The sequence below is a fragment of the Oryzias latipes genome, chromosome 20, assembly GCF_053564925.1.
Source record: "Oryzias latipes strain Hd-rR chromosome 20, Olatipes_Hd-rR_3.1".
Taxonomy (NCBI): domain Eukaryota; kingdom Metazoa; phylum Chordata; class Actinopteri; order Beloniformes; family Adrianichthyidae; genus Oryzias; species Oryzias latipes.
Genome location: NC_136256.1, coordinates 25,472,383 through 25,497,952, shown reverse-complemented (window position 1 = coordinate 25,497,952; position 25,570 = coordinate 25,472,383). Strand labels below are relative to the sequence as shown.

Below are 25,570 nucleotides of genomic sequence, written 5' to 3'. Positions count from 1 at the left end.
CATCCATCCATCCATCCATCCTTCCATCCATCACCCAAACACAACAAACAATCAAACGGGCACACAAATACAAGCAAACATAATGAATCAGATATGAAAAAGTACAAAAACAAACACATACAAACACACAAACAAATACGCAATCACACAGCCTCAAACCCAAACCAACATTCACAGATACAACAAACATATAAACACCTATAAGCAAATGCATAGAGACCGAAAGCATTCATTTTTAGTTTTATAAATTGTTTAGTTCTGTCCCGTATTTCCTAAAAACCTTTGAAGGTGATTTTTTTGAAGACAAATTTCTTGTAAATTGAGTCTAACGCCTGTTTGCCTTCAGTCCAACAGGCAGCCCGTCAAACTCAACCTGCTCACCTGCCAGGTGAAGCCAAGCACTGAGGACAGGAAATGTTTCGATCTCATCTCCCGTAAGTTTGTTTACATATGTTGTCCTGAACAGGGTGCCGATTTTACTGTCATAGAATGTAAAACAAAGGATTTACTTGTTTTCTTCTCAACAGATAATCGGACATATCACTTCCAGGCTGAAGATGAACAGGAGTTTGTCATGTGAGTTCAATTCATTAAAGACCAGAGGATTCTCATTCTCCTGTCCCGCCTCCTTGAGGAAAACCATCAAGCGATGAGAGTCCAGCTCACATGGAAGATTTTCTGCACAGATGTGATCATGGGATGCCTCCGAATTACAAAAGCGGAAAACTGATCGTTAAAAATAAGAAAGTAGTGGAGCTGGATTCAAAACTAATTATTATTAACAGTCAGTGTTGAACGTGGCACATCTGTTAAGTTCAGTAGTTGGGACAAACGAAATTTTCACAACAAAATAGGTTTCGAATCTGCAAAGTATTTAATCAAAAACCTGAATCTAAATTAATTCCATTGTGGGGTTTGTCAGCTGTGTTTCAGAGCAAAACGAGCAAACTACTGTATATCTACCAATAGTGGCCCCGGTGTCTGATGGACGCCGACCTCAAATAAACGCCGCGTCTAACAGGCGTTCTTAACCTTAGATGTCGGTCGCTAATAATGACTGGGTTCATTTAAACCTGATAACTCCAATCATCTTTTTTTTAAAACATTCTTAGTGGCCTTTTTATTATGATTGTGCCGTTTTTAGCCAAAATCAAAAATCCGGTGTTGTCTTCCATCATCAGAAAAATGCTACAAGGACAAAGCAGGATTTTTATTGGCGTGGGTCTTTAAGGACTGAACTAAGTTCCTGTTTTTTTGTTTTGTCCTTTAGTGCTGCTTTAGCATGTCTCAAAATTTTTCTTCAATCCATCTTTTCAGCCCCCTCCCCTACTAAAGCAGATTATCACATACTATTAGTAAACTAAATCACTTTGGCGTTTTTTTGTTCTACACCTGATTCATCCTGAACTTCACACGCGCAGAAACATGCGTTTATGTGCTGCGTCTGCTCGGCTGGCATAGAGGACGCTAGAGTTGGAGGAGGTGCTGACGCGCCTCAGAGAAGCTTCTGCACGTACGTGTTAGAGGGTGATGACGGGGCAGATTGCAGCAGATTGTGCTGCGTGGAGAACTGCAAGGGGGCATGTCTAACATGACTTCAGTGTTTCCCATCATCCAAAGTCTGTGTTTGACCTTGTCAGGGGAAATAAACTTACAGGTACAAGGAAAACCCCTAAAGCAGCGATTAACATAATAAATAGAAAGGTTTAGGGTGTGTAGAATTGAGATGTTGTTTAATTTGGCGTGAAATTGATGTTTTGTCCTAAAAGGGGTTCTTTTTTGCAGTTGGATCTCAGTGCTGACCAACAGTAAGGAGGAGGCGCTAAACATGGCGTTTCGTGGCGAGCAGAGCAGCGGCGGCGAGGACGGATTAGAGGACTTGACTAAAGCCATCATTGAAGAAGTGCTGCGCATGCCAGGCAACGAGGTGTGCTGCGACTGCGGAGCTGCAGGTGTGTTTTTGCCGCAGTCCGCAGAGCCGCGGTGCTCGTGTGCTTAGTCGACTTTTACCTCTGCGCTCTGGGACTTGACTGCGGAGGAAACTTCCTCTCCAAGTCCGGGTTTGTTTACAGCGTCCCGGCTGCCCTGAACTCACCGTCCCCCGCTCAGACTGTAACTGACACTTCAAAGCCCCCCCCACCCCGTGATAGAGTGTGAATGTGTGTCGGTACTGTTAGCATTCAAGACCAAACTCCGTCCTGATCCTCCCCCAGATTAGGAAGCGAGGAGTCAGCACCCAGGAGGGCTGTGGACATTCAGGCCCTCTGACACACACACACACACACACTCACACACTGCTCAGTCTGAACAAACACACACCGCTGTCCAACTTACCACCGACTCATTTTGATGCTCTAAAGGGGAGGAAACAATGGTTTTAGGCTTCATCCTTTTTCTTACATAAGTCACAACTCTCTGTTACCCCTGAGGGGGTAACTGGTCACGTTGGTGTTTATTCTTGCGGTGCTTGCGGTTCCCTTTGCTCATCACATCATTTGAACGTCGTGCTTTTAGAAAGGTCACCCCTGCTCCCGTCTCTGCAGACATGAAGGCCAGCCGACATTCCCTCGCCGTGCTTAACAAGCTCTTCCTGACCTGTTCCCATCTGGTCCATGCGGGGCTTGACCTCCTGTGTTTTCCATTAACCCCCTTTTGGCTCCAGACGGCCCAAACGTGTGTTTAAGTGAAACTGTTACGGCAGGTTGACTCCTGGGTTTAGACTGCGTTCATTTCACTCACTGATTTTTCACGTCATGATTCTTGTTGCTCTTTGCTTGGCGGCGAGTTCTGCGTGAAAAGCACCGACATTCTGACAGTTCTGAAGGGAGTTTATGTGCAAATAGGGTAACATAGATTATTTCTGTTGGGGAGGAAGTTGTATTTTGGAAAACTACCATAATCTGTCCACCACATCTTGGGTACCCGAGTGTCTAAATCACGTGTGCTTCCTTCTTAAAGCGGCTGCTCCGACCGCTAAATTAAAATCCCGAGCCAACAATTAAAAAAACCAAATGTCTTTGGAAAGTTTCTTTGGGGAGAAAGGAGCCATGGAGGAAGAATCTTTGAATTAAAAGAAAAAGAAATCTGCTATTAACAAACAAAAACTAGGAGGTTTTCCTCAAAATAGGGATTTATTGCGATAGTTGTTCCAATGTACCAAGCTGCTGTGCATGATTGACTCTCTAATGTTACACCAACACTGATTTGAAAGTTGTGGACAGAGTGGATTTACATTTATATTGTATTTATAAAATAGTAGTTTTATGACAGTATTATATTATTTTGCTTTATTTATCTGTCATGGCTAAAGTTAGCATCCGATTGTTAGCCTCTTTGATGTTTCAAGGAAGATCTACATCCCATTTTAATTGGTCCTATATAAAGTCCAGGTTTAATCCGGCTGCAAAAATATTTGACAGAAAATGAAGAGTCAAAAGAATTAGGTTGATTTGAAGAAAAGTTCATTTAAAAGCTCAACTTTTATTATAACTACAGGCTTACAGAGCGGTTTAGGACCTTGATATTTTTTACCCCATACAAATTTGGCCATTTTTCACCCACAGACGGCCGGTTTTCACCCCTAAAAGTGACTAAGACTTGAGGCATTTAATCCTAGTTCTATCTAGTTCAAAGGACGGTTCTTCAGTACCTTGGGATTTTCTTGGATGTGTATCGGCTGCATTTGGGACAAAAATGAACTCCTACGAAAGTAAAAAGACTCTCTTCTTTCTCTTTCGGCTTTTCCCATCAGGGGTCGCCACAGCGAATCATCCTTTTCCACCTCACTCTATCATGAACATCTTCTACCCTAACATTAGCCAACTTCATGTCCTCTGTCAAGACATCCATGTATCTCCTCTTTGGCCGTCCTCTTGCCCTCCTGCCAGGCAGCTCCATCTCCAACATCCTTCTACCAATATATCCACTATCCCTCCTCTGAACATGTCCAAACCATCTCAGTCTGGCTTCTCTGACTTTGTCGCTAACACAGGCAACATGAGCCGTCCCTCTGATGTACTCGTTCCTTATCCTGTCTAACCTGGTCACTCCTAAGGAGAACCTCAACATCTTCATCTCCGCTACCTCCATCTCAGCCTCTTGTCTCTGTCTCACTGCTACCGTCTCTAACCCATAGAGCAGAGCTGGTCTCACCACTGTCTTGTACACCTTTCCTTTGAGTCTTGCTGACACTCTTCTGTCACACAACACTCCTGACACTTTCCTCCACCCGCTCCAACCTGCCTGCACTCGCCTCTTCACCTCTTTTCCACACTCCCCATCACACTGAACTGTTGACCCCAAGTACTTAAACTCCTGCACCTTCTTCACCTCAGCCCCCTGTAACCTAACGCTTCTACCTTGATCCCTCTCGTTCAGACACATGTATTCTGTCTTACTACGACTGACCTTCATGCCTCTTCTTTCCAGAGCAAACCTCCACCTCTCTAGCTGTTCCTCCACCTGCTCTCTACTCTCACTGCAAATTACGATGTCATCCGCAAACATCATTGTCCAGGGAGATTCCTGTCTTACCTCGTCTGTCAGCCTGTCCATCAGCATAGCAAACAAAAAAGGACTCAAAGCTGATCCTTGGTGTAGTCCCACTTCCACCTTGAACTCCTCTGTCTGACCTACAGCACATCTCACCACCGTCATACTTCTCTCATACATGTCCTGAACTACTCTGACATACTTCTCTGCCACTCCAGACGACCTCATACAGTACCACAGCTCCTCCCTCGGCACCCTGTCATACGCCTTCTCTAAATCTACGAACACACAATGCAGCTCCTTCTGACCTTCTCTGTACTTTTCCATCAACATTCTCAAAGCAAAAATGGCATCAGTGGTGCTCTTACGGGGCATGAAACCATACTGCTGCTCACAAATCTCCACCTCTTCCCTAAGCCTGGCTTCCACTACTCTTTCCCACAGCTTCATTGTGTGGCTCATCAACTTTATTCCTCTATAGTTGCTGCAGTTCTGCGTGTCACCCTTGTTCTTAAAGATCGGAACCAGAACGCTTCTCCTCCATTCCTCAGGCATCTTCTCACTCTCTAGAATCCTATTGAAAAAACTCGTTAGAAATTCCACTGCTGTCTCTCCTAAGCACTTCCATACCTCCACAGGTACGTCATCAGGACCAACGGCCTTTCCGCTCTTCATCCTTTTCAGAGCCTTCCTAACCTCATCCTTTCCAATCTCTGCTACTTCCTGCTCCACAACAACCACATCTTCCTCCCTTCTTTCCCTGTCATTTTCCACGTTCATCAGCTCCTCAAAATACTCCTTCCATCTTTTCTGTACACTCTCCTGGGTTGTTAGCACCTTTCCATCTCTGTCCTTAATCACCCTTATCTGTTGCACGTCCTTCCCATCTCTGTCTCTCTGTCTGGCTAGCCTGTACAAGTCCTTCTCTCCTTCCTTTGTGTCTAACCTGTCATAAAGCTCATCGTAAGCTTTCTGTTTGGCCTTTGCCACCTCTCTCTTCACTCTACGCTGCGCTTCCTTGTACTCCTGTCTACCTTCCTCAGTCCTTTCTACATCCCACTTCCTTTTAGCCAACCTCTTCCTCTGGACGCATTCCTGTACTTCCTCATTCCACCACCAAGTCTCTTTACCGTCTTTCCTCTTTCCAGATGACACACCTAGCACCTTCCTACCTGTTTCCCTGATAATCTCTGCTGTAGTTTCCCAGTCATCTGGAAGCTCATCCTGACCACCCAGGACCTGTCTCAACTTCTGCCTAAATTCCTCACAAGTTTCTTCATTCTGTAGCTTCCACCACTTGGTCTTCTTTTCTGTTTTCCCTCTCTTCTTCTTCCTGACCTCCAGAGTCATCTTACACACCACCATGCGGTGCTGTCTGGCTACACTCTCTCCTACCACCACCTTGCAGTCATTAACCTCTCTCAAATGACCTCGTCTACATAGGATGTAGTCCACCTGAGTACTCCTACCTCCACTTCTGTATGTCACTCTATGTTCCTCTCTCTTCTGGAAGTAAGTGTTGACTACAGCCATTTCCATCCTCTTCGCAAAGTCCACCACCATCTGTCCCTCCAGATTCCTTTCCTTCACACCAAACCTGCCCATCACCTCCTCATCACCTCTGTTGCCCTCACCAACATGCCCATTAAAGTCTGCTCCAATAACAACTCTCTCTCCTCTGGGGATACCCTCTATGACCTCATCCAACTCACTCCAGAATCTCTCCTTCACTTCTAACTCACAGCCAACCTGTGGCGCATACCCACTGACTACATTCACCATCACCCCTTCAATTTCTAACTTTAGGCTCATCATCCTGTCTGAGACTCTTTTCACCTCTAGAACACTGTTTACAAACTCCCCCTTCAGAATCACACCTACCCCGTTTCTCTTCCTATCAACACCATGATAGAACAGTTTGTATCCTCCTCCAATACTACGTGCCTTGCTGCCCTTCCACCTTGTCTCCTGCACACACAGTACATCTACCTTCCTTCTCTCCATCATGTCTGCCAGCTCTCTGCCTTTCCCTGTCATTGTGCCAACGTTAAGAGTCCCTATTCTCAAACCTATGTTCCTGCCTTTTCCCTTCTCTCTCTGGCCACGGACCCTTCTGCCTCCTCTCTTTCTTCGACCAACAGTAGTCAAATTTCCACCGACACCCTGTAGGTTAACAGCATCGGTGGCGGTCGTTGTTAACCCGGGCCTCGACCGATCCGGTATGTCTAAAGTGGTGTGGATGATTCGCATGGTTATTTTGGCAATTTTTACGCCGGATGCCCTTCCTGACGCAACCCTCTCTATTTATCCGGGCTTGGGACCGGCACAGAGGCAACTGGCTTGCAACCCCTGTAGTTTCAAGAAAATGTTTCTTTTTTTGTCTTACAAGAAACATAATCATATTAAGAAAGTTTTTCAAACAAGGTTAGTTTAAGAAAACTTAACAATAAGCGTTCTTACCCTATTGGCCAATTCTGTCGCTTGTTTCAAAATATTTTTTTACTTATTTTTAAATCCTAAGAGGACGTTGTGATCTGGAAATGACTCAACCAAAAAGGAATTTCTTGTTGTATTTGCAGATCCTAAGTGGCTCTCCACCAACCTGGGCATCCTCACCTGCATCGAGTGCTCGGGCATCCACAGGGAGATGGGGGTGCACATTTCCCGAATCCAGTCCATGGAGCTCGACAAGTTAGGGACCTCAGAACTCTTGGTGAGTTGCACGACAGACCAAACCAACGAAAGGGCGGAACAGGAGAGTTATTTCCATCTCCTGTTTGTCCTCCAGCTGGCTAAGAACGTTGGGAACAGTAGCTTCAACGAGATCATGGAGGGAAACCTCCCCTCTCCTTCACCGAAGCCCACCCCCTCCAGTGACATGTTAGTACTCTGAGTTTCACCGTTACCGTCTGATGCCAACGAACGTTAGAAAAGAAAAACAAAACGCTTCTCTCCTGCAGGACGGTGAGGAAGGAGTTCATCACCACCAAGTACGTGGACCACAAGTATGCCAGGAAGACCTGCACGTCCGCGTCGGCCAAGATGATCGAGCTGTTTGAGGCGGTCCAGTCTCGAGACCTGCTGGCTCTGATTCAGGTCTATGCAGAGGGGGTGGAGCTTATGGAGCCCCTCCCGGAGACCGGACCGGTGAGTCAGAAAGCGCGTTTCACGCCAAGACTTGACCTTATCGCAGAAAGGGGCGGAGGGGATTTTCACTTGAGTCTATTGCTTCACATTTTAAAAATGCTGCTCTACAAATGAACTGATCTAAAACTGACAGCAATTTGATTGATTTGTTTATTTCAAGCAATTTCTGCAATAGAAACAAGAGAAAAAAACAAACAAGTATGTCAAATCTGTTTAATTTATTATTCATAAATTGGTTAGAAAATAAATAGAAGAAAAAAGATGCTATCTTCTTGACATTATAATGGCTCCTAATCAAGTTTGCACTTATGTTTAAAGCACACACACAACACTCAGTCCATCTATATAATGATTCATAAACAGATATTTGTCTCATAGGTTTATTTTTTATTTAACAAAAACCTAAGTCAGCTAAAATGATCGTAACAGTCTGGGTTGTTGACATATCTTAAATAGATAGATAGATAGATAGATGACTTTATTAATCCCACAATGGGGAAATTTCATTTATCTGTGGCAGCAACACGACATTCAGAAATAATTTATATAATATAACATCAATAAAGGACATCACAAATTACATTTATATTAGATAATTAAAAATATTACTAAAATTATTATGAAAAATTATTATCAAAAATGAGATTCTTATTAAATAAAGAAATAAATATTAAATAAATACAGCTGCAAAAGTGTAAAAAACATGCGGTCTGCAAAACATGTAAACTGTAAAAAAAACATTACAAATTTTTTCAAAATACAGAAATAACTAATGAAGTTCACAAAAACACACAACTGTTCAGGAACAAAAAACAATTTAAAATTGAAAAACAACAACTACAACAAAAATAAATGAATCAATGACTAAACAGAAAAACACCCCTGGGACCGTGGAGTGTCACTTTGACATGGTGTTGTACAGTCTGATGGCTGTGGGGAGGAATGACCTGCGGTAGCGCTCCTTCTTACACTGAGGGTGCAATAGTCTTGTGCTGAAGGAGCTGGTCAGCGCCTCTACAGTTTTGTGCAGGGGGTGGGAGGGGGTATCCATGATGGATGTCAGCTTAGCTAACATCCTCCTGTCCGCCACCTCCTCAATGGACTCAAGTGTGCAGCCCAGGACAGAGCCGGCCCTCCTAACCAGTTTGTTAAGCCTCTTCAAGTCTCTGCCTGCACTGCCCCCCGCCCAGCACACAATTCCATAAAGGACCACTGAGGCCACCACAGTGTCGTAAAAGGTCCTCAGCAGCTGTCTGCACACGCCAAAGGACCTCAGTCTCCTCAGCAGGTGAAGGCGACTCTGGCCCCTCCTGTACAGAGCATCCGTGTTGTTGGACCAGTCCAGTCTGTTGTTCAGGTGAACACCCAGATATTTAAATGTGTCCACGACCTCAATGTCTGAACCCTGGATGTTCACCGGTGACTGTGATGGTGAGGACCTCCTGAAGTCCAGGATCAGCTCCTTTGTCTTGCTGGTGTTAAGCAGCAGGTGGTTAACTTCACACCAGCTAACAAAGTCAGTGATGACCCCCCTGTACTCCTGCTCATCCCCCCCTGATACACAGCCCACAATGGCACTGTCATCTGATGTGAAATGCATAAATCTCTTTAAGGGTTTTTATTTGGGATGTCACGATTCGATCACGTAGTTTCTGACTTGATCGACATTGGATGTTGTCTTCTTATCAGCATATTTATTTTTATGTCATTATTTTGATCACACGTCAATCTTGTTATTTCAAATAAATGTCAGAAAGGGATCAGGACATTTTATGGCCGTAAAGTGCAGCAGTTTGAGCAGGAGGCTAAGAAAAGCAGCTCCGGAAAGTTAGCAAGATGTGCACAAAAAAAGATTTTTGCTTTTTCGCATTGATTTAAACAAAAGGCACCTCTACAGAAAAAAAGATCGCATTTTGGTTCCTTTTTTATCAAGAAGGATAAAATCTGTCGATCATATTTCCAAAATGTCTCAAAAACAACCAATACTATTAAATTGATAAGAGCTACATTCATGCGACAACAGGGATGATGGCAGATGGTTTATGCGTTTAATTTTTAATGAAGACATGAATCACAAAAATGTTCTGAGGATCCTAAAGCTTCAGTCACCAAACTTTCTCACATGACTAATTATCACCATAGTGTTCTGCAGCAAAAAGAAAATCACTTCTATTTTTCATCTATCATCATAAAGAATCAAAAAGACTTATAGTACAAACTTTCTCACATGACCATCACCTATTTACTGGTTTATAGTTTGCATTTTCTAGATAATTGTTGCACCGTTTTTACTAAAAGCTACTTCACACACTTTCTGTTTATGTATTAAATAACAAAAGAAGGTGTATAGAATAAAAATAAGGACCAACCTGGATCAGTTTATAACATTTTTAACATTTTTTTTCATCGGTTCAGATCAAAATCGAATCGGATCAAAGACAAAAAATTTTGATTGGGACATCCCAAGTTTTTATGTACATGTTATCTATGTCATGTGAAATTACATTTGCTTCAGTTCCTGAAGACCTAACACTTTAAAGGAAGTGTTAAAAGCAGGAAAAATACAATAAGAGACATTTATTTTATTTTTGTCAGTTAGGACTCATTATTACACAACGACAGAAGCTTTTCTAAAAGCACAGAGCTCAATCTATGCTTTGATTTTCCACTGACTGAGTGAGTTTTAAATAACACCAGCCTTGTTTGGAGCATTTCCTTCTTTTTCTTTTAAAGGATTCCCCCAAAGATTTCTGAAGAAACTGTCTTGAAATCACTCGGAGGAAGTGTGAAAATATGCCTGGAATCTGGTTTCCATGACAATTTGCCTCTTAAAGACCACATGCACATCCTGACACTCCATGTGCAACAAGCCTCTCCCACTCGACACATTTCCACCGGTTTCTGGACAGAAACGGGCGTAGCCGTTGGGTAAACTCTGAGTCATCCGAGAAAATTCACCCGCAGGTGGTGGCAGGCGGAAAACCTCGGCCACGGAGCGGAGCATCGTCGGCCCGCATTTACAGGGACGCCGACATCTGTGACGACTCAGTTCGTGTGTCTGCTCTTACTTTGGAGCGCTGCTCCCCCTCCGCCGCCCCTCTTTGTCTCTGCTCCTTTTGTGGCGCCGCTTTAGGCGTAAACGAAAGTTAAATATCAGGCAGTGGAGGGTGAAGACGCTGCGGCGTAAACAGCCTTAGTCTGAGATCAGACTTAGTCTGACGTAAATGGGTCAGGGTTTTGTAACTCCAACATGGAAGTCCTGGGATGAAAAAGGAAGCGCACGGCGCTGCGGCAGAATAAAAGGATAAACCGGGATATTGTTTGGTGACAGGGGGAGCTGCTGCTGCTGCTGCTGCTGTCTGACTCACCGATATCTGATCTTCTGCTGTCAGAGCATCCCAGCTGCAGCAAAGTGAAACTCAATACAACATTCACAGCATGACTAAGGGAAGCCTGTGGAGAATATTTACTGGAATGTTTAATAAATCTAATTATCCATTGATTTTGTTTTAAATATAAGCTTCAATCAATTCCATTTGGTTTTCATAAATTGGGATCCAGATTAAAATATTTGTAGACCATTAATCCATAAACGACCGGTTTTGTGCATCAGAAGTATGATTTTTAGGAGCCATTTTGTTGAATGTTCCCTGTTAAAATGCTGAAAGACCCACACACAAACACAAACACACACACACACATGCGCACACAACAGAAAACAGAATGGATGCTGCCCGCCGCCTCACCATCCCTGTGCTGTGTTTGGTGGCCCCCTGCAGGAAGCCGGGGAGACTGCGCTCCACTACTCCGTACGGACGGCGGATCACACCTCGCTGCACCTGGTGGACTTCCTGGTGCAGAACAGGTACCGGCGCTCCGCTGGGGCTTCAGAAGCCATCAGAATTGGTGTGTGGGGGGGGGGTATAAAGGCAAGATGGGGTCGGGCTTCGTGTGGAAAGCCGAGTTCACGTTCCCACAAGGCAAACAGAAATGGGTCAAGCATTTGCTTAGATTTATTCTTTTTTTTCCCCTATTGTTTACCCACCGCTGTTCCATCTGCCCCAGAAGAAGCAGGATCCTCATGAATGAAAGCACATTTTTCTGCTGTTTTTTGGAATATTATCAGACATGCAGCTTGTTTTTCACGTTCAATTTGCGTTTTCATGCTTCTGATCAATGAGAGAATTGTGTGACTGTGTTTCTACAGTGAGCGTTTGGCCTTATTTCTTATTTTTTTTGTCACTGCAGCGGTAACCTGGATAAACAGACGGAGTACGGGAACACCGCCCTGCATTACTGCTGCATGTATGAAAAGCCAGAGTGCCTCAAGTTACTGCTGAGGGGCAAGCCGGCCTCCGACATCAGTGAGTGACACGTCCTCCCCGTCCCAGCTGTCTGAGTGCCGCGTCACTCGCTAACTGTTGATTCCTCACCTTCCAGCCAATCAGAACGGGGAGACGGCTCTGGATGTTGCCAGGCGACTGAGGAACAGTCAGTGCGAGGAGGCAGTAAGTACAGGCGGCTTGGCCGCGGCCGCCAAAGGGAACATCAAAGCGACCCAAACAATCACAACACAAAATAATTGAGCGTTAATTCAGCTGTAGGTTATGGAGCTTAAATCTTATTGAAAGAGACATTTATTGAATGTCTTTTGACCACTAGATGGCAATGAAGGGTCTGCCTCAGGGGGACGAGGAGGGCAGAGTGGAAGTGATTACTCACATGTTTGGTATTAATGCAGACATGAACAAACAGGCAAACTAAAGGGAAATAAAAGCAGTAGCTGACATTTAGACAGTTATTGATAAACCGTGCTGTTTTCCGTGTTTGCACGTTTGGATTTAGACGCGGTAAACAGGCAGAGGTGCTGACGTGTTTGTTTCCATGTGACAGCTTATGCAGGCTGCAGAGGGGAAGTTCAACCCTCACATCCACGTGGAGTACGAGTGGAGCCTCAGGCTGGAGGAGATGGACGAGAGCGACGATGACCTTGACGATAAGGTGCGAACCTCACTCTGAGCTGTGGTTGGACTGTTGCTGTTGGGTACACAACCTGCAGTAGCTGTGCGTTGCATCAGTCTTACACTGTTAACACACAACAGTATAATGCAATCTGGGTTTTTAAGGTCTTTACCACTGCATGTGATGAAATGGATGTGGCTGCTTAAGAAAGCACTCAAAGCAGAGGAAGAACAAACCTTCCGACTTCAGAAAAGTAAAAGTATTTCCATACTTAGTTTAAGTAATACAGCACTTTGAAAGTATAAAGTAGCGGCACAGAGGCAGCTCTTTTGTCTATCTCATCAGCGGTTCTCTGAAAGCCCCGCCTCCTAGAGCGAAGGCGCTTATTCTAGTCCTGCAGGAATTAAGCTGGAGCGCTTTAGATGATAGATCTTTGAGGAAAGCGCCTTTATACGTCATCAGAAAGCAGTTATCAGTTTTACGAATGTCTCATCATCACTTCTTCTGTAAAAAAAAAAAAAGTCTTTCATTCATGTTTTGTTTATGTGTATTCATAAACAAAATCAGTATTTATGAGCTGTCATTCTAAAAATTGGAGCTCTTTGTGACAATTAATTGAAAGGAAAATTCCTATTTTTGTAAAAATGTAATCAAAAGCTGATAAAGTGAAGGACTTCGTCTTGCTGTTAATCATTAAATTTAATTCAAATAGACCAACTTAGTATAAAAAAAACAGATTTATTCTGATCAGATTTCTGAAAGAAGTTTAAGTCTGCTACAGTTTAAATTTAAATTAAATTTCTTTATATGTATGACCGATTCCACAGCTCATCTAGCAATTCAAAATGATATTTTCCTTCACCAAAGCATCAATTATGCTTTTATTTCAGATTCCTTTTAAATGTCCTAAAGGCTTAACCATCTCAACTGCAGATGAAGAATATTGAAGACATACTTTAACATGATTTTAGGTGCAGAGCGATAAACAAACATAGATAGAGAACTTAGATAGGCAGATGTTCGTGATGTGCTTTTAGTTATGTATAGATGCATCATTAAGATATATAGAACATATATATACAATGTTAAGTAGTTCCAGAGGGATTTGTTGAAAGGAAGAAAAAGCACATTTAATTTTGTTATTTGGGTTCATATCAAAGTAAACAACATGGCATTCTGCTCATTTTCATCTCCTAATCAACTTCAAACTAAACTGTTTGATACAATATTAAATCTTTGATACATGAATTTATTTCCAATTATGAAAAAAAATTATTTTAACTTTTTGGTTTTAAGATAGATGCTAAATTAAAGTACGTTTTTGCATCAATCTGCGTAAAGGGGTTCATGATAACTTTGTTTTTTAGAATATTATTAGTTAAAATCTCCTAAATATAATCTGAACTGATACAAATGATTTCCTTTTTTTTTTTTTTTTTAAGGCTTAACTTAAAAATGGAGTCTTGGAGTCTTGATGCCATTGTCTCTGTAAAGACCTGAGCGGTGGCATGTTAGCGGAAACTAGCAAAACAGAAGCCTAAACTTTTTTCTGTTGTGCACAGAATCTGTTGTCTTTCTGAAAAAACAAATGTAGCAAAAACTTCAATTCCCAGAGCCCCACCCCTTCCCATTTGATATAATAGAAAAGTCCCAAATGTCCTCTGTAGATACCAAAAGGAGTTTGTCCTCAATGAGGTAAAATTTGGTGAGGAGGCCGGTGTGATCCAGAAAAAACATCCTCTGGACTCGACACGTTGATAAAAGTGGACTTTTTTCATAGAGTTCTAGTTTTGAGTCAACTTATCACTCTCATGTCCCCTCCAGCCCAGTCCCATCAAGAAGGACCGCTCCCCGAGGCCTCAGAGCTTCTGCCACTCCTCCAGCCTCTCCCCCCACGACAAGCTCTCCCTGCCGGGCTTCATCAGCCAGAGGGACAAGCAGCAGCGCCTGTCCTACAGCGCCTTCACCAACCAGATGTACAGCGCCTCCACCGACCTCAGCTCCTCCCCCGTGGCGGACGGGCCGCCACTGCCTCCCAGGAACCAGGGCAAAGGTCAGACACGCTGTGCAGGAGCGGGCGGCTGCGGTTTAAGTAACTGTCTGGTGGATCCAAACGTGCTGATGACAGGGAGATGCAAAAGAGAAGCTCTTGTGTTAGGAGAACACCTGGAAACCAGTACGTCTGTTAGTAGCTGCGGTTACATGGACAAAAGTAATCGGAGTAAACGCCTGATGGGAATAAAAATGCGTCATCTAAACACGCCGTCTGGAATATTCTGCCCCGATCAGACTCATTCGGATCAGAATTTCCTTCCGATTGAGGAGGGGGGTTATGCCGATGGTTGATCCGATCGTGGTGCATGTAAACAGTTCATTCCGATTGTGGGTTACTATGGCGCTGGCTTTTAAGTCAGGCATAGACGGTGTGGCGCTCCAGAGGAGGCTAACAGGACCGGCCGGCCGCACAGAATTAAAATAATTATAGGAGAACAGCCACTTAATAATAATCATAACAATAATAAATCTTTTTTTAATTTTTTTTAAAGTTGTCCTGTCCCACAGCTGAGCAAACAGATGAGAGCTGAAAGCCTCTTGTGTTGGACACATTTTACTGTTAAAACAGAGGTTATGAGTCTTCTGACATACCAGAGGTATATTTGAATAAACTCCTTTTGTAATTTAAGCTAAACTTTATTCATATTAATTGTATTTTACGGACGTTTCCGGTATTTTAGAGAGTTCTGCGCATGTCACGATGATTTATGCCGACCGAAAGTGTGGCGTACGTAAACGTTTTATTGTAATCGGATGCCATTATTTTGCAGTTCAATTCTGATACTCTGCACATGTAACCGCAGCGCATGTTTGATTATTTCAGGAGAGATTTCTAATGACTTTACTCCGGCTTCCATTACCACTAGCAGCAGCGGCGGAATGCAGTCTAGCTTACATAGCAAACTAAAGAAAACACGGCTGCAGGGCGGAGGGGGCAGTTGTGATTCGGTCATACGCCTTTATTAGCGTGGACGCAGAGAACACAGTGAGGGCGCTGACTCTGCAGTTCAGGTTAAAGACAACACTCCTCCATCACCCGAGACGATCGCAGAAAACACAGTTCCCAGTTACCTTAGCAGTTTTCCGACCTATCACAAATAAAAAGCACTCGGGCAGATCCAGCACAGATTTGTCCGTGCCCGTGCTCTGACAGGTGTCCTCGTTTTCTGCATTTTCAGAAAGCTTTGAGGTTGTAAACAGACAGATTGAGTTCTGTTATAGATGCACAGAAATATGAACATTTATTTAAAGGAAACTATGCTGGGTGTAGTGGCAACGCTTTATAATAAGATCCCTTAATAATCTAGTTATACGACATAAACATTTATTAGTAATGTGTTTGTAGACCTTTATTGGAAATTGATTAAGACATTAATTATTATTTAGGTCTTATTATAGGTGGTAATAAGATGCTTATAAAGAGATTTATTAGCATTTTTAAAGTCTTTATGTGGAATTTATAATATGTTTTTAAACATTTATAAAACATTTATAGGACAGTATAAATGATTTTAATCCCTTATAGGTGTCACCATAATGCTTAAAAATAAGTTTATTACTTGTAAAGTCTTAATAAAACATTAACAACTGTTAGTAATGTGTTTATAAGCCTTCATTGGACATTTTTTAAGACATGTAATAACATTTGTAGATCTTCTACAAACATATTAGATGCTTATAGAACATTTATAGATGTTTTGTCCTACAGGTGGTAATAAGATGCTTATAAAGGCATTACTAATGCTTGTTCATGTCTTATAACCAGTAATCTGTTATCTGTTCGAATCGTGCTGCTCGGATGTGAATTTGTGACCTTCAGCGTAACAACCTGCAGTCTGGCCGGTCATTTACTTTCTCTCTGAAAGGAAGGCTGGCGATGGACAACCTTTGCAGCAGAGGGTTGCACGTGTAACCTTTGTTGATGAGAAAAGTTGTTGTTGTTGCTGTTTATTCTTGCTTCTATGTGTGTAAATCTAAAGCTTTGCAGGCCTGCCACTTCCAGTTGCAAAGCTGTACTGCAGTAAAAGAGTGGATAAAAACACGGATGACAGGCTAACTCTTCACGGCTCTGCATTGGCGCAGCTCAGTGCCGAGGAGCCGGCCCCCCCGGGGGCCAGCCTCACACCGTTTCCCCTTTTTTTTCTTTTTCTTTTTTGTCTTTTGCTTCACTTGTCACTGATAGAATCTCATCTTGTTATTTTTCCGGTGTGTGGGAGCAGCTCTTTCTGAGACTGACATGCTTGTAGATTGTCTCCCACACTCCTCATCTCGCTCTGTTTTCTTTCTCTTTTTTTGTTTCTCTATTCTTTCAGCTCCTCACTTGGCATTCCTTGGCTCTCATTCGCACTACGCCACACTGGCTGGCACTCGACCATACATCAGTGAATATCTTGTTTAAGTTCTCCCCTTTACCCCTCGGTTGTTTCCTTCTTTACAGCTCAGATGGACGGGGTGTTATTGAGACCTGAAGCTGTCTTTCTGAGATGATTTCAGTTTTTTAATGTATTTAGATTGACGACCCGCCATCTTTGAGCTGTAAACTCTTAGCCACAGCTGATACCTCTCTGGCTGAGCTCTCTGCTAGCTGCTTTCACCTTATCTTTCATAAATGACAAAAGTCGTCGGCAGACGTCCAGCGGACAAAGCCCTGCTCCTGCTGTCTGTCACTCCTCTTCCTCGGCACTCCCCCCTTTACCTGCTCTGGACGTGAAACTTTCTCCGTTTGTTTTGGACCTCACCGCCTCACCTGTCCTATGTGTCGCTCCTCCAGCTCCTCCCCCATCCGGCCCTCTCTCCACACTCACGACAGGAGGCAGCTCCACCCTGTCCAAGAAGAGACCTCCGCCCCCTCCTCCCGGACACAAACGCACCCTGTCTGACCCACCCGGCCCTCTCTGTCACAGTCCACACAGTAAAGGGGGCTTATCCGGGGGTGAGCCGCAAGCACACATGAGCAGCAGCCCCAGGAAGTAAAGTCTTCATAAAATTAGACCAAAAACTTGTTAGCATTTTCTAGGGCTGCACGATATGAGGAAAACGTGCGATATAGGTGGTCAATATTCCGATGACGATATAACTTGCGATAGATAAACAAATAGAAAAAAATCTAAATGCATCACTTCCATTTCACTGCAACAGTTTCTTTTTAATCAAAGTCAACATAACAAATTACACTCCAAATGACCCTCGTCTAGATTGGAGGCGGGCGTCTAACATCAAAGGGCTCCATCCGATTTATCAAATGCATAAAGGGATTTATGTGATACATTAAATACTTTAAGCTGCTATAAGATAGTTTTAGCACATTTAAGGTTTATATTTATCTTAATTTCGCAGACTTCTGCGATATTTGTATAGTACAGCTTGATATCGCGATAACGCTAAACTTAACGCTAAAATTTTCACTTCAATGTCCCTTTACAGGCTCCATAATGTAGTGTAGGAGCCATATTAAAGAATTTCGTCCTATGGGTGTCACTATGTCATCTTAATGCCAATTATATAGACAAGTTGATGCCAAAAAATCGATCAAAGTGAATTCTGTATCTTTGATGTAAATAAAATGAACAATTATCTGAAACTTAGACAATATAAGATTTAAGATTTGTTCATTCCAAAGTGGAAAACGACTCAATTTAGCTTCACAAGGAGATGAACTGTTCCTAGAAACATACATTTGCACATGTTTATGTTACTAATCAGGGATTTTAAGTCGCATAAAATCGACGTAAATCTGCCGCCACGCATTCCTTTAACACAAAAAGCCAACAGTCCTGAGCAGCAGCTCCCAGAGCTCAGCCAGAGGGCGACGCTCTCATCGTTCTGTTTATTTTGAATCATCACAGCATGTTGACTTACTTTCACATTTAATCATTTGCCAGCCCGCTGCCGTGGTTGGGTGCTGAGTAACGGGTTTGTGGTGGTTATTATTTTAGGGAGCGACTCCACGCCTCCGCCGGCCAGTAAGATGTCTCCCGTTTCCAACAAGTTTGAGGGCATTCCTCAGCAGCAAAGGTACGGGAACCTCCGACAACATCTGAATGTTCAACAAAGGCTCCCAATGATGTGTTTATTGATTTTTGAGCCTTAAATATAATTAAAAATGTATATTTTCGCAGCACTACTTCAAGCAACACAAAGTCCACACTTGGTCCAAGGGTTCTTCCCAAACTACCTCAGAAAGGTACCATCCTGGTCAGATGTTTGTGAGTGTTAATCTGTGGGATTAATCTCACTTCTGCCCGCTTTCCTCTTAAGTGGCGTTGCGTAAGATCGACACCATCCATCATCCGTCTGTGGACAAGCCCAGCCTCCCTCCAGAGGTCTTCCAGAAGTCCCCCCCAGCAGACCCGCAGAAGGCTCCGCTGGCAGAGAGGCCTCAGCTGGGCGACCTGCCCCCAAAACCGCAGGCGTCCGAACTGCCCCCCAAACCCGGAGAGCTTCCTCCAAAGCCGCAGCTCTCCGACCTGCCCCCGAAACCTCAGCTCGGAGACCTGCCGCCCAAGCCGCAGCTCAAAGACCTCCCGCCCAAGCCTCATCTCGCCGACATGCCCCCGAAGCCTGGACCGGCCGAACCCTCCCCCAGGCCACCTCCTGGAGAGCCCACCACACCCAGGCCTCAAACGCAGCCGCCCCCTCCGCCCCATCAGCAGCCTCAGGACTCGCCGTCACCTAATCAGCAGGCAAACGTAGTGATCCCACCTCAGCAGCCTGCAGAGGACTCCAACGGGACGTCGCCCAGCACCGCCGAGATGCCGGTTCCCCTCCCCAGGAAGATCAACACAGTAAGGCCTCTGAAAGCAGGAAACACCTCAAATTCAAATTCAAATTCCACACATCCTTCACACCTATGAGCCTGCGTTTCCAATAATACATTTGAAAATTAAAACAAGTTTTTATTATTTATTTTTTGATTTCAAAACATTGTGATCGCTACCATCAATCAGAACAGGTTCGCATTACCTGTGAATTCTCACAGACTGACTGTTCTGTGTATTTGTCCCTTTCATGAAAAGAACCACAATACTTGAATATATTTAAGGCAATATAAGGCCGCTCATCTTCACGACTGGAAAGGAGCATGCCAAACATTAAAGTTTAAATAAAAAATAAACGATCCCCACAGTGCACAGAGCCAAAAACACACTTTTTTTCCTTCAAAATAGTGGCTTTTCTGTTGGTTTTATCTCCATAGCAACCATTTTATATCTGGGTCGCCCGGGGGTAACGAACACGTCTATGTAAATTTTAGAAGAGTCTACAATAGTAATATTTTGGATTTCCTTAGCAACTGAGACTTTTTGTTTACCACGTCCACATTCCTAATATGTTCATGTCGTATATCATATCCTAGTTTTCCGCTTGAGCCAGGAATTCATGTATTAATTTTAACAATATTCTGGTAAAAAGAAACAAAAAAAGTGCGAGCAACAGGGAAACGCAACTTTTGTAAACTCGCCACTCTAACTTCATTCAAAAATTATAAACTTTAAGACCTACATTTTTTTTACTAAGTAGCTTCCCAATGATGCTCCAAGACTTATGGTTCAGTCACCTATCCCAAAATGCACGTTTTTGAGCAAACTCGGCTGGTGGCCGCGCGGCTGCATTTGTAATCGGAAGTCGCATTTTCACACGCCGCATGGTAACCAGGGAGGTTTTAAGAAAAAGTAAAACTTTTACGCCGGCCGGACAATTTTTCTCTAAAGTTGACATTGGCCAGTGGCCGTCTGGGCACATTTCAAGGTCGCACGATGGCAGTCCAGTGACAGCAGGACGGCCCGCTATTTACGTAGCCCCAGGCTACCGGGCGGCTGGTGGCACTTGATATGGAAGGCCGCCATCCGGAGACATCTACACGTCGTCCAATCAGAGCTGGCGATCTGGCTGCCACCCGATTTCATATTTGCATCATCCTCGCCTGACTGACTGCCACTGTCTACCTTCGGGACAGCGCCAAGGATTTTCAAAAAATCTAGCGGCGCCATGAAATCTTGAAGATTCTGCCTAAGCCTCCCCAGTGGGAGTTGTATTTGTGACCGTAGCCTTAGGAGGCAATAGGTCAAAATCCCTAAATTTCCCTAAAAAAATAATTAATAAAAAAAAAAAAGGGGGGGTTTATACAAAAATACACCCTGCTATCCGAAGATACATAACCCCTTATTGTACCAGTAAACCTGTCCAACACAAAAGGCCTTCTGCTGTCATTGGTTTGCTCAGTTGTTGGACAGGACAAGTAAAAAGAAAAATGCAAAAAAATCCTAAATTTGTAGCTGGTAAAGGCGATTTTTTTCTCTCTCTCTTAAATACAAGATTGCAGCGTTTTCCCGAGGTCAAAGGTTAACAAAAACTTGGTTGTGGTTGCAGTGAAACTTTGTGAAGGTCGTTCGAACCAGAGTCTTCATTTCCCATATTTTGCGAAAGTGTGAGAATTGCCCAAATTCACATCTTGCTAACTTGACGTAATGTTCAAAGAACTGGAGTCTGCAGTAAATATGACTGTGTTAAATTAGTTTTATATGTATTGCCTCACATCTCAACCCAAAAGATAAATTAAGGCAATAAAATCCACTGCTTTCCTCTTCTCTGACCCAAACCGTCAGTGCATGGATTATTGTTTACATTCACAGAAATGCAACGTATAGATTTTTGGGGCTGACAGCGGGTTGTAATTTTTGCAGGGAAAGAATAAAGTACGTCGGGTGAAGACGATCTACGACTGCCAGGCCGACAACGATGACGAGCTAACATTTGTGGAAGGAGAGGTGATCATAGTCACGGGAGAGGAGGATCAGGAGTGGTGGGTGAGTGTCGCCCTATTTTAGATCGGACGTCCCGCACTCTACTCTGAAGAGCAGAACCCGCTGGACTGACTTGAACTGTCCCTCCCCCCTGCAGATCGGGCACATCGAAGGCCATCCGGACAGAAAGGGGGTCTTCCCCATGTCTTTTGTGCACATCCTGAGTGACTGACGGCGCCACAGACTTGCACTACGTCTCTCCAAGAATCGGGAGATCTTGTAAATCCCTATCGTAGAATCACACCCCTTGTCGAACGACAAGCGTCTTGAAGAAAAAAAGAAGCAAAACTCGTCTAAGACGTGGATGAAGACATCCATGCTGTACAAAGAATGTGTGTATTTTTCCTCTACCAGTATTATCTTAACCGCATAGCATGGCTGAGACCAAGCCACTCTCAAAAATCCTAGCACTTAACTAAAAAGTCTATGTTTATGGTGTCCCTGTGTATATATGTATGTAAATATATTTGTGTGAGTGTACATACATGTTTGATTGTACAAAACATGTACCACTGCTCTCTGCCCGTCACATTTAAGCGTCAGGTCGGATTCTACCTGCACTCGTTTTCCCGGCCCTCCAGTCGACGACAGCTTATAGTTCTGGAGAAAGGAAATGTGAAACGTCATTATCTGTGTCTTGCATCCCTTTTAGTGGACTGAAGAGGCAGCAGTCTCCCCACTGATGAAGAATTTCCGTTCAGCGTTCCCCCTGTTCTTGCTTGCTTTGTGTGTATTATGGTTGTTTTACCGTATAGAAACCTGCTGCTACTGTGTGGTGGAATATCAAAGCCCGTGGTTCACTATAGGTCACTAATTTCCCCGTTGCACTGTTCACTGTGTGCGCCTCGTGTGTGAGCTCATCTCCACGGTCCTGACCCTTCCTGTGCATGGTGGAACGACGACTGGAATCGAGTGAAGTGCTGCGTTCGAACACGCTCACCTCAGGGTTTGAAGAGCCACTATTAAGCAGGACTTCAAACACATCCTGCTCTTTTAGCCACTATCAAGTATGGGAAACTCCAGAGGACAGCCGAGCAATAACTTGATTTTCTGATGTGTGACAAGCTTCACTTCTTCACGGTTCAGTGTCTTGTCAACCTTGAGCTTGAATTTTTTTTTTTTTTTTAATCATTCCATGTTACTGGATTCATGAAGGTTTACCTGTGAACCATCTCCTAGATGAAGGGCAGAGAACTGACCCGTTTTCACCTGGTCTTCACAGACTTGCAGTCCTTCCCATGTTAAGGAACAAACCCATCAGATCATTAAAGTGCTGTACTTAAACGAGTGAGTCTTCTCTTGGAAAAGCTGACATTTTTAACTCAAGCTTAAACTCTAGTTAAGGTTCAGATTTAACAGATGTATTAGTTCCTTTATGGTCAATAAGGATTTTAAAACATGGTTTTTAGTTGCACATTTTGTAAAAAGATTTAAATACTTCCAGTCTTTAAAGGAAGGTCAACTTTAAAGAGCATCAAATTCCTTTTTCAAGTGAAACTCAAGTTAAAAAAAAAAAAGTCTGGGTTCTAGTCTTAAAGATCCAAGATCTAATCCAAGTTTAAAATTGTCAGGATTGATTTTCAGAGGCACATTTTATAGCATTTGTGGCATTTACACAATTCTTAGGCCATCCTTAAGGTTTTTAATACAGGAACTAAAAGTAAATTTTAAGAGCCTCAAGTTCCTTTTTGTCTACAGGAATCCAAACTTAATTTAACATTTCCCAATTTAGATCTAAAAAGGAAAAGATCAAGTTTAAAATTATACAATCCATCTTTCAATTTTTAGCCAACTGTTCCTTTGTTCAGGGGATAGATTTAATATATTTTACCAGAGTATCTTCAAAGTGGGCAAAGTTGTAGCATTTACAGAATACTTCCAGGTTAAGTAACTCCTTTTACTTATAACTTTGGAAGCGAGATACTTTCTTAGAGAGCCTCAAGTTCGTTTAATTTTAGAGAAGGTCAAATTCAAGATAATCATTGAAGAGTAAAGTCAAAATTATTTCAATAAGATTTATTTAAGTCCATCATCCATGAGCACCCCCCCCCCAATCATCCATTTAAGCAGAAGTCCTTCTCCAAACCAGTTTTTATTTGTTTAAATTAACAGAAATATACCAGCTGCATCTTTTCTGGTCAAATTATACATTTTAAACAAACTGAAATTCACTGGAAAATAAAAAGCTTTTTCGCAGCATACATTTACAGAGCACTTATTTACAAACTTGAAGCTTTTGAGCTTTAGACCCCTGGTCTTTCTCCACCGACTTGATGACTCCTACAGCAACTGTCTGCTTCAGATCTCTTGCCGCAAAGCGGCCTGTAGACAAAAAGCAAACATGAACCCCAGGAATAATAAAACTCACGATGGTGCGTCTTGTACTCTACCTAAAGGAGGGTATGTGAAGAAGCTCTCCACACACATGGGCTTCACGGGAACCAGTTTGACAGTGGCAGCATCTCCAGACACCAGGGTTTGTGGCTGCTCCTCCAGCTTCTTGCCGGTGCGCCGGTCCAGCTTCTCCTTCAGCTCGGTGAAGCGGCATGTGACATGTGTCGTGTGGCAGTCAAGGACAGGAGAGTATCCCGCCTTGATCTTCCCAGGATGGTTCAGGATAATCACCTTCAAGAGTAACAGTGTTAGTTTGGTGCCAGCATGAGCTGAACACCCCCTCCCCCATTGCCCAGAGATCACCTGTGCTTCAAAGCTGCGGACATCTGAAGGTGGATCCTGTTGGGCGTTGCCGGCCACGTCCCCACGGCGCAGGTTCTTGACTGACACGTTTTTGATGTTGAACCCGACGTTGTGCCCCGGCAGAGCCGTCTGCAGGCCCTGGTGGTGCATCTCAATTGACTTGACCTCTGCGGTGAGCTTAGCTGGAGAGAACACCAAGGTCATGCCGGGTTTGAGGACGCCTGTTTCAATCTTCCCCACTGGCACAGTCCCAACTCCTGAAGGGGAGAACTCATTAGTTTCTGCTGCCCCTACACAACTAGAGACAAGCTTTGGAAAAAAAAAAAAAAAAACATCTTTAGGCAACAGGACTGGTTTTTACCTCCAATTTTGTAGACGTCTTGCAGAGGTAGCCGTAGAGGTTTGTTGATTGTTCGCACCGGAGGCTGAATAGAGTCCAGAACTTCAAGAAGAGTCTTCCCAGTTGAAGGCCCTTCCCTCCGCCTGATTTTCCAGCCTTGGTACCAGGGCATCTGCACAGCCATGTTTTTAGATACCACTCTACAACACAGCGTTAAAGTCTAAAAACCTCCTGACCTTCTGGGTTACGCTGATCATGTTCTCCCCAGTCCATCCAGAAACTGGAACGAAGGGCACGGCATTCGTGTCGTAGCCGATCTTCCTCAGGAAGCCGCTCACGCCGCGCATCACTTCCTCATAGCGTTTCTGGCTGTAAGGGGGCTCGGTCAGATCCATCTTGTTCACGCAGACGATGATTTGCTTAACCCCCAGCGTGTAGGCCAGCAGGGCGTGCTCTCTGGTCTGACCGCTCCTGGAAACGCCGGCTTCATACTCCCCTTTGGCTGCCGAGACCATCAGGAGGGCCACATCTGCCTGAAACGGAACCCCATTAGAGATTTCACATTAAAGTACAAAAGAATAATAAGACAAGCATATACCTGCGACGTCCCAGTTATCATGTTCTTGATGAAGTCCCTGTGCCCTGGAGCATCAATTATAGTCATGGTGTACTTTTGAGTGTTAAATTTCAAAAGTGAGATATCAATGGTGATCCCTCGCTCCCTCTCAGCTTTGAGCTTATCCAGCACCCAGGCAAACTTGAAGGAACTCTTTCCCAACTGTAAAAAACATAGAAACCTTGTAAAAGCAGGTCACACGCTCAGAAATCGACCAGCTGCTCACATTAGTACTCCTGGCTTACCTGAGCTGCAGCCTTCTCAAATTTCTCCAGCTTTCTGGGATCAATGCCTCCACACTTGTAGACCAGGTGTCCAGTGGTGGTGGATTTACCGCTGTCAACGTGACCGATGACGACCACGTTGACGTGAACCTTCTCCTTCGCCATGGTTGTAGGTGAATGTGAGCCACTGACGTCTTACCAACTGAAGCTTTCCAAAATGTGCTTTCAAATGGTCAGG

General features: G+C 43.7%; 2 protein-coding genes across 7 annotated transcripts in view; one reads left to right on the top strand and one right to left on the bottom strand.

Annotated features, from left to right (window-relative positions):
- asap1b (ArfGAP with SH3 domain, ankyrin repeat and PH domain 1b) overlaps positions 1-22,739 on the top strand; it is a 74,454-nt gene extending 51,715 nt beyond the window's left edge. For 2 of the 6 annotated variants that reach the window (XM_023950200.2, XM_023950199.2), the window contains 17 exons: positions 347-434; positions 528-576; positions 1,786-1,952; positions 7,071-7,204; positions 7,280-7,371; positions 7,452-7,638; positions 11,418-11,503; positions 11,887-12,002; positions 12,079-12,146; positions 12,532-12,639; positions 14,425-14,653; positions 17,426-17,587; positions 18,591-18,669; positions 18,774-18,838; positions 18,913-19,439; positions 21,336-21,458; positions 21,553-22,739. In XM_023950200.2, coding sequence (XP_023805968.1) covers positions 347-434; positions 528-576; positions 1,786-1,952; positions 7,071-7,204; positions 7,280-7,371; positions 7,452-7,638; positions 11,418-11,503; positions 11,887-12,002; positions 12,079-12,146; positions 12,532-12,639; positions 14,425-14,653; positions 17,426-17,587; positions 18,591-18,669; positions 18,774-18,838; positions 18,913-19,439; positions 21,336-21,458; positions 21,553-21,627 — 2,355 coding nt within the window. In that variant the 3' untranslated portion in view covers positions 21,628-22,739. Of the gene's footprint in view, positions 1-346; positions 435-527; positions 577-1,785; positions 1,953-7,070; positions 7,205-7,279; positions 7,372-7,451; positions 7,639-11,417; positions 11,504-11,886; positions 12,003-12,078; positions 12,147-12,531; positions 12,640-14,424; positions 14,654-16,967; positions 17,037-17,425; positions 17,588-18,590; positions 18,670-18,773; positions 18,839-18,912; positions 19,440-21,335; positions 21,459-21,552 lie in introns of all 6 variants that reach the window. The other 4 variants (XM_078938417.1, XM_023950201.2, XM_023950203.2 and 1 more) reach the window with 2 other exon arrangements.
- Positions 22,740-23,533: 794 nt separating this feature from the next.
- eef1a1l3 (eukaryotic translation elongation factor 1 alpha 1, like 3) lies at positions 23,534-25,546 on the bottom strand. Its single transcript, NM_001104752.1, has 7 exons — positions 25,354-25,546; positions 25,091-25,270; positions 24,729-25,025; positions 24,514-24,664; positions 24,153-24,409; positions 23,846-24,080; positions 23,534-23,777 (listed from the first exon to the last, which is right to left on the bottom strand). The coding sequence occupies exons 1-7, from the start codon at positions 25,495-25,497 to the stop codon at positions 23,671-23,673; spliced, it is 1,371 nt and encodes a 456-aa protein (NP_001098222.1). The 5' UTR covers positions 25,498-25,546; the 3' UTR covers positions 23,534-23,670.
- Positions 25,547-25,570: the final 24 nt, after the last annotated feature.